This window comes from Corvus moneduloides, chromosome 24 (assembly GCF_009650955.1).
Source record: "Corvus moneduloides isolate bCorMon1 chromosome 24, bCorMon1.pri, whole genome shotgun sequence".
Lineage (NCBI taxonomy): Eukaryota > Metazoa > Chordata > Aves > Passeriformes > Corvidae > Corvus > Corvus moneduloides.
The window spans coordinates 2,634,931-2,650,946 of record NC_045499.1 but is presented as its reverse complement, the minus strand read 5'-3'; the positions used below and the strand labels follow the sequence as shown (position 1 = coordinate 2,650,946).

The following is a 16,016-nucleotide window of genomic DNA, read 5'->3' as shown; positions in this document are numbered from 1 at the left end:
TTGGCATGAGGAGCCTGGGGCTGCCAGCAGAAGAGGGACCCACGGGCAGCTTTTTGCTTCTTTTTTTTTTTTCTTGTGGTCTATTTTTTCCACAGCTGGGGGGGGGGGGGGTGGGGGGATTTTCCAGACCTGATTTTCCAGGATTCCTTTAATTTCCTTGGGTTTTCTCTGGAGCAGCACCCTGGGAGACCCCACCTCTGCACACTGATGCCTTTTCCTGGTCTTAAAATCAAGAGGCATACACGGTTAGAAGGGGAAAAGGGATTTTACCTTGGTATTTATTTTAAGGATCCTTAGGTGTACATGTCCAGGTCATGTGCATCGAGATGCACCCTGCTGAGTCTGTCTCTGTGTCTCTGTCCCCCTCCCCCCCCCCAACATTGGGTATAATATTCTAGGTTTTACTAATTAGCAGATCTATCAAAGATTCCCCAATGAGAGGCTCAAGTGAGCCCCCTTCCCCAAGGAGCCTTCCCCTGGATGGTTCTATTTTTACAGAATGTGTTCTGGAGAGGACCTTGGGGTCTGGGGCACACTGATCCTCAGCTACGAAGCTTCTAAAATGTTTAGTCTCTTAGCTTGACAAACAAGTCCAAGAATGTAGGGAAAAAGCACTGAGAGTACAGAAGTTGTAAAAAGGTATAACAGGGGTATAAAAGAAAAGGCAAAAATCTTCATGGCATCACACGCCCCTGCCGGGATGCCTCTGGAAGGGCTCAGTGCAGGCTGATCTCAGTATTTTCCTATCCCGGTTCACAGCATGCAAACCTGCCCCAATTACACGGGCTGAAATAAAGCTTGAGGGAAAAGCTCCGCTTCCCAAGATGCTGGCAGGAGGATTCAGGATGCAGATGACTTTTGGAGGTCAGTCAGGAAATGCCCCGGCTGGTGCTCCCCCGTTCCTGTGCGTCCAATCCCTTTGCAGAGTGGTGTTTTTGCCTTTGCTTGGGAATTTTCGGTCAGCTTGGAAGTTTGGGGCAGGGAAGGAAGGTGGAGCTCGCTGGGGGAACACATGGAAAGGGAAATTGTTGTGGTTTCATTAAATCCTGCTGGAAAAACAGGCAGAGGGTTGGAACAGCAGCTGGGCTGCCTGAAGTGGGGGTGGTGGGTCATGCTCACAGTCCCGATGGATCACTGGAACAACGGAGGGGTTGTGGCCGCATCCAGAGCTCTGCCCAGCACCTGCCGGGGGCTGCTCCGGGCTGAGTGAAGGCACAGCCAGGACCCAGAGCTGTCCATCGAGGTGTGACACCCCCGCAGGGGCTGCTGCAGGAGCAGCTCCCCCTGGCCATAGGAGAACAGCACGGTAAAAGCCCCGGGGAGGCAGTTCCTGCTCCCGAAGCTTCAGCAGTTTGGGAGCTCTTGCGATGTCAATCCCAGGCTCCCGGGAACAGAGGATTTTCCTGTGCGCCGGAGAAAAACCAGGCCCAGGTGAGGAAGTGCCTGGACAAAGGGCCGGAGGGGCCCTGGATGCCTCCACCTGGCTGGTGCTCGGTGTGTCTGTGCTGGCACTGGGAGCACTGGAGGCTCCTGTTTTTCCAGCTTTTCTCTCCGTGGATGCAGAAGAACCAGCTCCCTGTGAAACCTGTCCTGGCTGCGTGTGGCAGAGCATCCCAGTGAGCAGCTCTGGTCGGAGGGGTCACATCTGGGCCACATCTGGGCATCACCTCCTCTCCCTCTGCTCCACGCAGCTCCTTCCTCACCCTCACTCGGAAAGCAAAGGCCTCAGACACTTCTGTAGACATGAAAGAGGTGGGTTGGAGTCCTGGATGCCGCTGCTGCTGCTGCCGGGCAGGACAAGCGAGGGAGCAAAAACCCATTTCAGGCACAAGGAGAATGAGGGCAAGGAGTCCCACCGGGCTCACGTGGGTACCGGCATCGCCTTTCCGCAGGAGAGGCTGGAGCATCCCAGCGCTGCCCGCCACAGGCGGAGGGGCAGCTCCGCCGGGCAGCCCCGGCCGGCGCAGCCGAGGAGGCGGCGATGGGAGCACGGGCACCGCGCACGCCGGAGGAGGATGAGGACGATGCTAAAGCCGGGTTTGTTGCTCCCCTCTTGGGCTCAGCCGCCGTCGTGGCCAGGGGAAGTTTGGGGACAGAGGAGAGGAGAGGTTGGTGGGTGGGTTTGGGGCAGTCGGGGGCTGCTTTTCTGGTTTTTGGTGGGGTTTTTTTGGGTGGTGGTGACCGGGGGGAAGTTTAGTTTGTCCTTGCAGAAACGGGGAGGGTGAAGCGTTCCTGAGCACCGGGGGAGTGCTGCGGGGAACCCCGGGGTTGCCAGGAGTCAGAGGGTCCCACTGGCGTCATCTCAATCACTTTAAGTCTTAATTACTTATTGCGGGTCCGAATTCCCCTGTCCTCTCCCGGGCGCCGTGGGAGTGTGGGTTGCTGGGCTGGGCTGGGGGCCGCCCTGACCTCTGCAGTGCCTCTGGCTCAGCACACGAAGCCACAAGCCTGGAGCTACACCGGGACCCCAAACCTGCCACAGGCTGCTTTTAGTGCTGCTGTTGCAGAAATCGGGATCAATGCAGGATCCGTCTGACCCGATTAGCGGCTTCCTATTGCTTTCCATTTATACCTCCTCTCCGGTTTTGCCTCCGGCCGCTGACCTCCTCCAGGGTTTGCTGCCAGTGCAGATTCTGAGGGGGACAAAGTCATTCGTTCATCCCTAGGAGCAGACTGAGGTGACAGCACCGAGCTCTCGGTGCTGGGTTGGGGGTGGAGGGGGGCCGCTCTGCCTCTATCCCAGCACTTTGGGACGGACTGGGAAAGTTTCCCATCGATTTGGGATCGAGTTCTTTATCGTGTTACAGGGCAGTAAGCAGGACGGTGGCAGTGGGGGGATGGCTGCCTGCCCCGGCCCCAGCCAGGCGCCCGGGCGGAGCCGGGATGCTCCGGAGGGAAGAGGTCACTCCACGCACCCCCTTTTTTACACCTCTGCCACTCCAGGCTGATCAAAGCACTTTCCGAGCGCTTTGTGTCCGTGTGTCCATTCAGCAGCCGCTCCCCAAAGTGTGTCCAACACTTTGCAGCAGCGACTGCTCCGTGAATCCCAGCGGGGACCAGACCCGGCCCCCGAAGAGCTCACTTAGCATCCCCAAGAAGCCACCGCAGCACCTCACAGCCAAAAATCCATTTAAATCTTTTCCTGAATCAGGCTAAACCCCGGCTCGGAGTGCAGGGAAGATGAGGAGGGCTCAGCTGCAGCCAAGCCTGGCCCGGTCCCAGGCTATCCCTGTCCCTCGGTGGAGCAGCCGGCACCACCGCAGGGCTGGTTTCATCCCACCTGGCTTTTCCTGCTGCCTGCGCTGGGCTGTGGCCGCTTTCACGGCACACTCGGAGCGGGACCTCGCCGGCTCCCTCCGAGCAGGAACTCGCCCTCGCTGGTTATTAAATTACATCCTGACCCGGTTAATCCATAGCTGATTAATTTTGGACTCCATGGCTGGGTATAAGAAAGGTTTCAACTGTCTCGTGGCGTGGACTCTATGTGCCGAGCTCTCTAATAATCTGATTTTTTAAATATTAAAAAATATGGGTGGAAAAATCAGAAGGAGGTATGAAAAGTGGGGAGGGCTGTAGGGGTCGGGCTGGGCACAGGTCTCTGCCTGCCGTGGGGTCAGCAGTGATGGACACTCCATCCCAGCACTGGGAATCCAGCTGGGGATCTTCCTCATGTTCCTCTTTTCCTGAAGAGCTCCTGCTTGGCTCTATGGCACATCCACAGCCCTGGGGAAACTGAGGCACGGAGAGGGAAGTAGCCTGTAGGAGCTGGTGGCTGCTGGCTCAGGCTCATAATTTGTTTCCTGGTGCAATTTCATGGATTCCCAGGATGGGTTGGGTTGGGAAGGATGTTAAAGCCCATCCTGCCCCACCCCTGACACGGGCAGGGACACCTCCCACTGTCCCAGGCTGCTCCAGGCCCCGTCCAACCTGGCCTTGGACACTGCCAGGGATCCAGGGGCAGCCACAGCTTCCCTGGGCACCCTGTGCCAGGGCCTGCCCACCCTCACAGGGAACATTTAGTCCCAAATACCTGATCTAAACCTACTCTCTTGCAGTTTAAAGACAATTTGTGTGTTTAAATGTTGAGGCTCATCCTGTCCCCCCCTTCCCCCCCTTGCCGCAGACAAACTTTAACCTCTGCTTTTAAAAGCAAAGAGGTTTCAGGTCTGGCTGCTCCTGAGCCCTGGGCTCTCCTGGGGCTGAAGAAACCCTGGGATTGCTCTGAGCCACACCATTATTTCAGTGTGTTTTGGCCCCTTTTCCATTCCTCTGCTATTCCCACAGTGAGGACTCCAAAGCAGAGGCAGCTCTTGCCAGATGCCATCATCCCCTGGAAGATCTGAATTACTCTTTCCTATATTTTTATCATTCACAAACTGCCAGCATCTCCCCTCCTGCTGATTCCCTCACAGCTGCACACATTCGCTTGGAATCTAAACAGTTCAATTCGCAAACACCTCTCCTAAGGAGGAGGACCAGCCACAAATTTTCACAGGGTCTCCCCCAGCAGCAAACCCAGAAGCTCCGTGTTTTCCTTCCCGAGATGATTCCTGCCCTGCTCCATCAGTGCCAGATGCCCAGGGCACCTCACTAAGCCTCCGAGGACACTCCGTGCCCGAATCAGAGCTCGAATATTAATAACCCAGCCCTAATCGAGGGCGTTGAAGGGTCTGGGTCGTGGTTTTACAAATTGCACCCCCCCAAAATCCAGCCCTCCTGATGCTGGGGGACTGTTGCTAATTGAGGGGCACTTCAATTAGCTGGGACGAGAAATAAGAAAAATTCCCTTGGTGGAGACGCCGCGGAGCCACCTGAGCTCCATCCCAGAGCCGCGGGGCTGGAATTACTGAACCCCAGGTAATTAGTGCGGCAAGGAGAGGACAATTAGCGGGGGCTCATTACTGCCCCGAGCTGCTCCGCGGACCGGAGCCGGTGCACGGCAGAGCCCGGCCCACACGGATTTCACAGGAATCTCTGTGGGCTCAGAGAATTCAGGAGAAGCAAAGAAAGAGTCCCTGCCTCGTTCCGCTGCGGGACGGGACCTGCAGGACCCCTCCAGCCTCCCCCTTGTTCCCTGCTCGGGCTCATCCCGCGTCAGAGCAGAGGGAAGCGGCTGGGATGAGCTGCTCTGTCTCCTGCACCATTCCCGCAGGGAAAATTAAGCTCCCTGTGCAAACAAAAATTCAGGCACCTGCTGCCAAATATTCCTCCTTTGCCAGCTAATCCCTCTCTGTTTTAGGACAGGCTCGAGGGTGTTTTATCTCCCCTCTGCTGTCAGAGCTGTGCGTGCAGAGCTGCTGAGCAGCGATCCTGTACCAGGACTTGCTGGATTCTGGTCCATCCGGGATGCAGGACACCCTCGGGGGCCAAATTTGTCTGCGGGATAAATCCCAGCAGAGCTGGTGATTCCAGGAGCAGAGGGTTAGAGGGAAAGAAGTGCCGGAGGAGTGCCTGGGGCAGCCTGGCTGGAGCGGGGATTGAAATCCTTAAAGCCAAGAGGGTGTTTAAGGTCACCTTGGCTGGGAACAAAGGCAGAACTTTCCCGAGGGTGTCCGGGGTGCAGCCGAACTCCCCAGAGATGAGGGAGTTGTGTAACTGCCCCGTTTCTTGGAGGCAGTGATGTTATTCCGGGCATCTCCCCCCGTTCCCGTCTCCTCCGGACCACAGCAGCGCTGTCACTCCGGAGATATCCCCATTATCAAGGGTTTTTTTTGCTAAAGCTCCTCAGCCCCAGCACAAGCCAGATCTTCGGCTCCTCTGGGTGCTTTTCATGCTCCGCATTTCCCTCAGCCACAGCTGCTCTTTGCCCGGATGCAGGAAGTGACCCTGGTTAGTTCCAGGTAGATTTTTGGGAAAATAAACACCAAAAGAGGTCAGATTTTGCCAACAGATCTCATCACCCTGTGCTCAAAGCCCTTCCAGAGCTGGGTTTGGAGGGGAGATGGACACAAGCCGAATTTAGGTGCCAGGAATGTAAAATTAACTCCTTTTTTTCATAGATGCCCTCAGTGGGATGAGGGTAAATCTAAGGACTGTAATCTACAGGGGTAGAGAAATGGTGTGTAAAACGATAAAGCTTCCCTGAAGGACCTGATCAAAGGTCTGGATAATCTCCTGTCCCCTTTCCATCACAGAGGGCTGGAGACGTCTGTAAGATGCTCCAAGCCAGCTCCAAGCCGGGCTCTCCTCCGGGACAGGGAGGTTTAATGTGCTCATTAACGTCATGAGAGGAGAAATAGCTCAGAGGACAGAAAAGGATGCTGGAGGGGGGGAAATCGAGGTGACCGGGTCCCTCAAGAGCAAAGGAGCGTCACCGTGGAGGAATTCAGGAATTCAGGCTGAAGCCTGCGGGTAGAAATGTGCCACCCCCTCCTCTGCCTTCCCCCATTGCCTGAGAGGGCGAGGAGGAGATGGAGGAGGAGGAGGAGGGTGGGAAGGTAACCTGGGTGAAGGGAGAGGTGGGATCCAGCCCTGGGTGAGGCCAACAGGGACGAAACCACTCAGGAGCACCCAAGGCGAGATGGCCGTGAGCATGGCAAGCTCCGGGATGGAAAGAAGGGAAAAACGAGGAAAGAAAACAAAAACCCCGGTTATTTTAACGCCTCATGCCAACCTGCCCGGTCCTGTCCACCCAGGGAGCTTATTAATTAATTAATTAATTAATTCCTGGAGGTGACAAGCCCAGTGGCGCTGGGGTCTGAGCCAGCATCCAGCTGCATCCAGGCCTGAGGAAGGGCCACGTCCCTCCTCTCCCTCGTCCCCCACCGATGCCCTTTGCTGGGCTGTGCCAGCTGTACCCGCTGCCGCAACTGGTCCCAGTCACCCCGGGGCGGGGACGGAGATGTCCCACGTGGTGGTGGTGGCACTGTGGCCGTCCCCTCCTGGAAAGGCGCCCGCTGTCCCCACGGCCACAGGCGAGAGGTAGGTGGGCAGCGGGGGATGCTCCAACCCTTGGGCTTTCCCCTCCCCTCCTCTTCTCAATGCCATTATTTTATATTCTTACTGAAAAGAGCCCTTTCGCCTGCTGTAAATCTCTCTCCCGGTGCCAGCGGTGTGTGGGTCCCTGTTCCCCCTCTCGGCCTCCCTCCCGGGGACCAGCTCAGACCTCGCCACGTCACGGACAAGACTTGTCCCCGCTGGACCATCCGGAGCATTACCGGGGATTAAAGGTGGCATCCGCCAGAAGGGCACGTCCTCCCCCGTCTCGCCCGCCGGCGGCTGGGGGCAGGAGGTGGGTGGCCGGGTCCCCCCTCCCCGGGCGAGGGGGCGTGGGGAGAGGGTGTCCTCAGCACGGCACCAGCCCCTGTCCCCATGGACCCCCGGCTGACTCCAGGGCTCGCCGGGGGATGGCGGGGCCGGGGCTCCGCACGGTGCCGGATCCCAGGGCCGCGCCTGCCAAAGCCCGGCCCCGGAGCGCGGGGCTGCCAATTCCCCGGTGAACCAAAGAGAGAGCAGCCTTTTAAATGACATTGCCTGCGTTATCCCAAAGGCACCTTTCGAGGGTACGGCTGGACTTTTCTTTCATCTCTGCTTTCCCTACACATCCCTATGCGTGTTTAATAACTCTCTTCCCAGATGCAGAGAGCCTTGGCGCTTCCATGCCCTGTCCAGGTGAGTCCTTGCAGGCGCTGGCGTGTGCGGGCAGCGGGAAGAATCTGCTCCTTTCTCATCCCGTTCAGGGATGATGGGGAGAGGAGAGGAGAGGAGGGGGGAGAAGAGGCTCAATGCCTCCAATAATCTGGAAAAACCTTGGAAATGGATATTGTTCGCCACAGGAGCGTGAGGGTGGTGGAAGGAGTGGGCAGAGTAGGGGACTGCAGGCGGGAAGGTTTCACTGGATGCAGAGAGCCTGGTGGAAACCACAGCCCCGATTCCCTGGGATGTGCTGGGTAAAACACAAACTCTCCCTCAAAATGACCTTTCTCTTTCACCGTCGCTCTCCCTCGTGTGGTTTTTTTTGTTATTATTATGATTTTCCACAGGCAGGGATTTCCGCTGAAGGATATTAGTTAATCAGATTCCGAGAAGCAGATGTTGGGTGATTTAGGAGGAAAAAACGAGGCAACTTTCTAGTTCAAGCCTCGGCTGGAGCCTGGAGCACGGTGCAAAGCTTAGGGAGGATGTTTTGTGGCTTCGGGACGCCCTGTTAGTTTTGGTCTTAATTAAAAATGAGACAGATAAGGTGGTTCGGGGGCTTGGGGACAGGCGGGACACCTCCCTCCAGTGACAGGGACAGACAGACATCGGCGTGTTCCGGGGGTTTGAGGCAAGGAAAGGAACCTCAGAGCCCTTCATCCCATGGGAAGCTGTTCCAAGGGCTTGAAATGGAGCTAAAAAGCTCCTTTCCATGTCCCAGGGGGGAGAATGAGCCCGACTTTCCACTCCCAGCCCTGCCCAAGACATCTAAATTGCCCCTTCTGTGCCTCAGTTTCCCCAGCAGGGACGGTGCTGGGGGGGCTCAGCTCGATGTTCGCAGAGGCTCTGGAGCAAAGGCAGCTTTCAGCACATCCCAAATCAGATGTCGCTCCAAGCTGGGGCTGGGGAGCCTTCCTGCCCAGCGAGCAGTGCCAAGAGCCGAGCGTCCCTAACGCTCAAAACACCGAGATCACCTCACCGTGCTGCCTCGGGATGCAATTTCCCCTTGTGGGTCCCTTCCAGCTCAGCGTACTCTGGGATTCTGGGAATTTCATGGTCAGCTTTAGCTGCTCCACTCTGTTCCACTGCCAAGAGATGTTCCCAGACATGGGGACCCCTCTGGGTTCTCCCCCAGGCTGGAGGTGTGGTGGGTCAGGTCAGCTCACCCTGCCAGTGAACACTAAACTCTGATTCAAACTTTATTTTATTCTGATTTAAAAATCAGCTTGGGATTGATATTAAGAACAAACAAGAATGCAAGAAGGGAATGAGGTGGGCTGCTTTTCTTCTTTCCTTCAGGGTTTGTTTTTCCCTTGAAAGACTCAAAAGAGCTTTATTTGGGCCAGGTTTGTTGCAGTATCCCTTCGCAGGCCTCCTGATGCTCCTGAAACCAGGGTTATCCTCAGCTCTGGATTGCTGCTCCGATGCCTCAAATCATCCTGCCAGCACCAGCTTCTCACAAAGCCACCAAATTGTCCAGCCCAGGGTGAATCCAGCCCCACGAAGACCTTGGGCATGTCCGAGCTGGGCATGGCTGGGGCTGGAGGACTCAGGTTTGGAGTCCTTGGGGTTCCCCAGCTTTGCCTGAGGTCACTTTGGGGACACAACCGTGCTGCTGCTGCTGCTGCTTCCTCCAGGCAGGAGGTTCTTCGTTCTGTCCCTTGCCCCAACCACTCCCCTCTACGTGTCCCAAGTGGGGAATTTGGCACAAAACCAGCCTGAAGCAGCTCTGTAGGGCTGGATTTCTAAGAGTAGCCAAGCTTTGTGGGTTTAGTTTAAGCAAAGAAACCTGGTCTTGTAAATAACTTATGATAAATTGTAGGATTTGTCCGCACACCCAGAATCTCTCCCACTGAGGAGAGAGTGAGGCTTTGCCTGGTCTGGGATAGGGATGCTGGGTCCTGTACGAAGTTCTGCTGCCGGGGCTGTAAAGCTGAGGGGAGGAGAGGGAGGATTCACAGCAAGCCGGGATGGTGATACCCATTTCTGCAACAGATTCAGGATTTTGGCTTGTCCTACCCCCTTCCCAGCTGTGTGTCAGCAAGGATGGATCCATCCAATGCCCCAAATTAATCCAGTGAAAGAGATCGAGGCACCAGGAGCCATGGGGGGATGGGTCTCTGCCCAGCACTGAGAAGCAAACCCTGCACTGGGGACCATCCTCATCACAGGACCGGCCCCGGTGCCACTGCTGCTGCTCCGTGGCCTAAATTGTGTTGCTATTCCTGGCAGTTGAGGGCATTTGGGTTTTTTGTCTCCCTCCCGCTGAAGTTGGCTGGGTAAGAAAGCCGGAGTGCCCTTGGTGAGCGGCGGTCACGCAGAGCAGCTCCACGCGTCCTCCTGTGGTGTCTCATGTCTGGAAAATACATTTGGAGGGGAAATAAATCAGGGCACTGAATTTACTTGGAAAGTTCATTCTGGGGAGAATCTCCACAGAAGCGTTCCCTGTTAACGCCTGATTCCTCTCTGTGCTTCTCCCTGAGGCAGGACAGGTAATTTCCCAGCTCTGTAACTTGGTCTGGTCCCTGGGCTCCTCTTTGACTTTGCTGAGTTCAGAATGATGTCGGTGGTGTGTGGGGAGGTGTGTGCCTGGGAATATTTGGGGACATGCTGGCTGTTCCTGAGTGCCTCACACAGCTGGTCTGGGAGATAATCCACCCTGTGGCCCGAAAGGTGCTCTCCAGTGACCCGAGTGCTCAGTCCTGAGCTTCTTCCTGGGGCTGGGAATGTGCTGGGTCTGTCGTGGAGGAGGACTGGGAGAGCTCTGGAGGATGTCACCCCATCCTCTGCCTGCCCCAAGGTCTGGATCAAGACAAGGGGTTCTGTTCCAACCCCTCTTCCCAGAGCAAAGGCGTTCTCCAAGGCTAGTGGACATTTCTCCTCCTGGCCTGCTTCCTGCTGGGCTGCACTCCCCAAATTCCCGCGTGGTTCCTGCTTTGGGAATTGTTTCCAAACACTGCTTGACCCAGCTGCAACGTGCCCAGGACCTCCTGGGGTTTGACCCAATGCCTCTCCCACCTGGATCAAGGGCTGCTCTTAAGCAGGACAGCCGTGTTTAAAAGCTCCAAATCCTGCTCTGAACTTTGGATCCACACCGGGAAAAGGATGAAAGGAACCTTTGCTCTGGGATCACTGGGGAGAGGCAGGGTGGGACACCTGGATTCAGCCCCATCCTCTGCTTCTGCCTGACCTTTCATCCTTGGGTTCTGGAGGTGGGTTTGGGAGCTTTAGCAATGACAAAGCCCTGCCAAAAGGCTTTGCAGGATGCAAAGGTGAACGACTAGCTGGAAGTCATTTTGCCGGTCAGTGGCATTAATGTTTCCATTAAAAACCAAAACAGGGTGGTGTGAGCTCAGGTTTGTTTCACTCTGCTCAGCACATGCACAATTCAGCTCTGTGTCCCTGTCCCTTGCAGATCCTCCTAGCGTGGGAAAGACGGGGGCAGCCGGCATCCGCCGCGGGGATTTCTGCTGGTGAGCTGATTAGTGTATGATGGACGTGGCCAGTTGGAAGGAGATGGAGGTGGCACTGGTCAGTTTTGACAACGCCGATCAGATCGTGGAGGATCCCTGTTATTCCAACGACCTCAGCCCCGCCGCGCAGTCGCGGAAAGGCCACCCCAGCTGCGCCAACCTCCTGTCCAACCTGCGGATCCTCATCAACAGCGAGAACGCCAACAATGAGACCATCTTCTCCAGGTTCTCCACCGAGTTCAGCGACCACCTGGTGGGGGAGAGGGTGGGCATGGATGAGGGGGACCAACGAGTCATCATCAACATCGCTGGGCTGAGGTTTGAGACGCGGCTCAAGACCCTCGACCAGTTCCCCGAGACCTTGCTTGGGGACCCGGAAAAGAGGATGCGTTACTTTGACTCCATGAGGAATGAATATTTCTTTGACAGGAACAGGCCCAGTTTTGATGGGATCCTGTACTATTACCAGTCTGGGGGGAAAATACGGCGCCCGGCCAACGTCCCCATCGACGTCTTTGCTGATGAAATCACCTTCTATGAGCTGGGTGATGAAGCCATGGACCAGTTCCGGGAGGATGAAGGGTTCATCAAGGATCCTGAGACCCTCTTACCAACCAATGACTTTCACAGGCAGTTCTGGCTGCTCTTCGAGTACCCCGAGAGCTCCAGTGCAGCCAGAGGTGTAGCTTTGGTCTCTGTCCTGGTCATTGTCATCTCCATCATCATCTTCTGCATGGAGACCCTGCCGGAGTTCCGGGAGGAGAGGGAGTTTAAGTCCACCGAGGAGCTTTCTAAGAATGTGACAGACACCTTGCTGGCCCACAGCACCTTCACAGACCCTTTCTTCGTCATAGAGACCGCCTGCATCGTCTGGTTCTCCTTTGAGCTCTTTGTCCGGTTCATCGTGTGCCCCAGCAAGACTGAGTTCTTCAGGAACATCATGAACATCATCGACATTGTGTCCATCATCCCCTACTTCGTGACGCTCACCACCGAGCTGATCCAGCAGAGCGAACTCAACGGGCAGCAGAACATGTCCTTGGCCATTCTGCGGATCATCCGCCTCGTCAGGGTCTTCCGCATCTTCAAGCTCTCCCGGCACTCCAAGGGGCTGCAGATCCTGGGGCAGACCCTCAAGGCCAGCATGCGGGAGCTGGGCTTGCTCATCTTCTTCCTCTTCATCGGCGTCATCCTCTTCTCCAGCGCCGTTTACTTCGCGGAAGTCGATGAGCCGCAGTCGCATTTCTCCAGCATTCCCGATGGCTTCTGGTGGGCCGTGGTGACCATGACCACCGTGGGCTACGGAGACATGTGTCCCACCACCTTGGGCGGGAAGATCGTGGGGACTCTGTGCGCCATCGCGGGGGTGCTGACCATCGCTCTGCCCGTGCCCGTCATCGTCTCGAACTTCAACTATTTCTACCACCGGGAGACGGAGAACGAGGAGAAGCAGATGCTGCCCGGGGAGGTGGAACGGCTGCTGGCCAGCGTGGCCACGGGCAATGGCAGCATGGAGTCACTCAATAAGACCAATGGGGGTTACCCTCGAGACAAGGCCAAAAAATGATGGTTGAGGCCCTGAGGGACTGGGCACGGTCAGGTGGGATTGGCTGGAAAACGTATCCAACATCTGCATGCTCTGATTTTTTTTTTTTTTAATCAAATGTGCTGCTGCTTTTTTTTTTTTTCTAGACATTTTTCAATCTCTGATTTCCTGTGGCTGTTCAAATAAATACCATCTTTCTTATCTCTCTGCCCTCCCCATCGGTCTGGTGTTTTTTATTTGATGCTCATCTGCTTGACATTTCTCTTCCCCGTCCATGGCGTCAGAGTGGAATTCCCCACATACAGAGGTTTCCCCGTTTACCGGAGAGGAAAAAGGGCAAAATGACATGAAATGCTTGGCTCGGTGACACCCAGCTGTCCAGGAATGAAGGTGGGTCCAGCTCCCTGCTTTTCTTAGCCCATTTTAAACAGTTACTCCCCACTCACCACCTCAGATCTGGGGGTCTCACAAATCCCCACACCTGCGACAGCTCCGACTGAAAAATAAGCTGGCAAAAAGAAACAAGAAGGGATATTTTCAGCTGGATGGGTTCCCTGGTCTGCCTGACTAATTAACTGTGATGGCCCAGCAGGGTGGGCAGTCATGGATGTCCCCGAGGCAGCAGGTGGGGGATTAGGGGATGCTGACCAGTCACGGTGGCACAGCCACACGAGAGGTCCAGGGCACCGCGGCTCAAAGCCCGCTGGGGTTTCTGCTGGAAAACTGAGCTCTTAGAGAGGGAATGGGGTTCCTCCTGCAACAAACGCTCATTATCTGGTCTACAAACAACCCTGGGGACGAGCCACTGTGACCTTGTAGCTTTTACTGTCACTTCTGGTGCTGCAAAGGGGGCACAGAGCGATGAGAGCCAACATTTCCTGACAGCTCCGCTCCCTGCTGTAACAAGGCACTTCTGCTTTCCTAAAAATGCAAATTTCCAGAGGCACTTTGGATGGGAGCAGCCAGCAACCGCTCATTTTGCCATTCTCTCCAATGCCAGCAGGTTTTCTGACAAAAACATTTTGTTCCCACTTCCCTGTTTCGCTCGACTCTTGTTTTTTCTTTTTTTCTGATGTTTCTGCCTCCATTAAAATCCCAGCTTCTCGTGCAGTGTGTCATCTGCTCTGCTATCCCACACCTGCTGCATGGATGTCTCATCTCCTGACGGATCCCCGTGATCATTACACAGCGTGCCAGCATCCCTGGTGTGCAATCTCATTCAGAAAGCAGTGGTGGAACAGGGATTAGATTTATTGCTCCTGGTCTGTTGGAAAATGTGGGTTCGGGATTTTCCCTGTAGCAGAAATCCCACAGTCCTGGTGGGAGGGGGTTTTTATTTTGGTTTTAGGGGATTTTGTGCACTGTCTTTCTGCAATGAGGTGTTTTGCACCCCAGGAGATGGATCTGAGGCATGACCAGTGCAATTCCTTTTCCCTCTGGGACAAATCCCACTTATCACCTGCTCTCCCTGTTGTTTTTTTCCCATCCTTCCACCATCCTTTTCCCCACCTCTTGCAAACCCCACACCATCATCTCGGACAGGAGAAACTGTCAGAGCTATTTCATCTCCTTCCCGCTGTGTCCAAGTTCCATCATCTGTGGGGACACTTGGAGAATGCACAGCTGGGCACAGCTGGAGGAGAAACAGCTGGGAACAGCTGGGAACAGCACCCAAACATTCCCAGCTCCTCTCTTTTCACCCCTCAATTCTCCCCAGCTGCTCTTCCACATCACTATTCTTATTTCATAGCAGCTTCTTTCTCCTTTCCTTCCAGAAAACTTGAATTTTCCCATTCTTTTGTATTTTTATTGCTCCCCTCCCCACATTCTCTCCCAGCCTCTCTAATCAGAAGCACTTTTGGTGGTTTTTCCTTGGGAAATCACCACAAAAAACTCTGATGAGAAGGTTTGGGCTGGGAAATATTCAGCCTGATTAGCCATGAGCACATTTCCACTCCCCCTGCAAACATGGACCATAATGGTGCTGGGATGGATGGATGGGTGGATGGATGGACAACCTGATTCTTATAAACTTGTAAACTTTATCCTCAAAAGAATAAATGCTTCCAAATTTGGCATGCAGAAAATATTGTTTATTTGGACTCAGCTTTTTGTTTCTGGCTTTGTGTTGCTCCATGGCAATGCAATTCCAGCTGGGAATGGTGTGTGGGAGGGTTGAGACATGGGGCAATACGGAATCCCAGACTGGTTTGGGTTGGAAGGGACCTTAAAACTCATCCCATCCCACCCCTGCCACGGGCAGGGACACCTCCCACTGTTCCAGGCTGCTCCAAGCCCCATCCAGCCTGGCCTTGGACAGTCCCAGGCATGGGGCAGCCATGGCTTCTCTGGAAAACAGATAATTACAGATCTCCAGCTCTGTGAGATGACGACAAACTCTGCACCATCCATTGTGAGAGGCCAGGTCCAGGGGGGATCCCTGATTGATGCCATGGGAATGAGGTCAGAGGCATTAAACCTCTCTAGACACATCAATTTATTTCCAATTTGCTTGAAAGAGGAGGAAAACCAGGCTATGAATTCCCAGTGTCAACACTCAGCTGGTGCTTGACAAAAACCTGAGAGAAACCCCATTTTCCCGCACCATTTGCAGCTTTGTCCCTTCCCAAACACAGGCCCAAAGCTCAAAGCTCCATGAAATCCAAAAAAAGCCCTCAGTAACTGTCCTGTTCCCAAGTCAAACCCTAATGAGCCAGTCTGTCAGGTCCTTCAGCACAGAGGCTGAATTCCCTCTTCGAATTTTTTACTGCCTCAGGAAAAGCTCAAAGAAGACAAGAACCCCCTTTGCTTTATCAGAAAAGTGTCCTGGCCATGTTTTAACCTTGGAGCAAGACAGAACCTGTGGCCAGGTGTGAAAGATTTGCAGGTAGGAGTGACTCCCTCCTTTGAGCTGAAATTCCCGAGAATCCCAGCGTGGTTTGGACTGAAAGGGACCTCAAAGCCCATCCAGTTCCACCCCCTACCATGGGCAGGAACACCTCCCACTATCCCAGGTTGCTCCAAGCCCCGGCCAACCTGGCCTTGGACACTTTCGGGATGGGGCATTCCGGGAGTGGCAGCGCAGCCACGAGGTGGCACTCCGGGATCGGCATTTCCCTGCCACCGCCAGTCCCGACGCGTTCCCTGCGCTCCAACCCGCGCTTGGAAGCTTTTCCTTGGTTTATTCCTTCATTGGGATGTGAGCACAGGTGTGGGAAGGGCTGGCCCGGATTCCCACGGAGGAAGCCGTGTGCCGGGAATTCTCAGCACCAGCGCAGGAGGAGGGTTTAGGAACTGCCCCCTGACTGTTGGTCCTGCCTGGAATAAGGAGCAACATCCCACTCGCACCCCGCTCACCGAAA

The 16,016-nt window shown here is 55.0% G+C and overlaps 1 protein-coding gene across 2 annotated transcripts; it reads left to right on the top strand.

Annotated features, from left to right (window-relative positions):
- The first annotated feature begins 1,874 nt into the window (after positions 1-1,874).
- KCNA10 (potassium voltage-gated channel subfamily A member 10) lies at positions 1,875-12,870 on the top strand. 2 transcript variants are annotated; one of them, XM_032133398.1, is made up of 2 exons: positions 1,875-2,037; positions 11,051-12,870. In XM_032133398.1, exon 2 carries the CDS (start codon positions 11,125-11,127, stop codon positions 12,673-12,675), a length of 1,551 nt encoding a protein of 516 aa, XP_031989289.1. In that variant the 5' UTR covers positions 1,875-2,037; positions 11,051-11,124; the 3' UTR covers positions 12,676-12,870. The 2 variants fall into 2 exon arrangements, with proteins under 2 accessions (XP_031989289.1, XP_031989288.1); XM_032133397.1 differs by lacking the exon at positions 1,875-2,037 and adding an exon at positions 6,990-7,611.
- Positions 12,871-16,016: the final 3,146 nt, after the last annotated feature.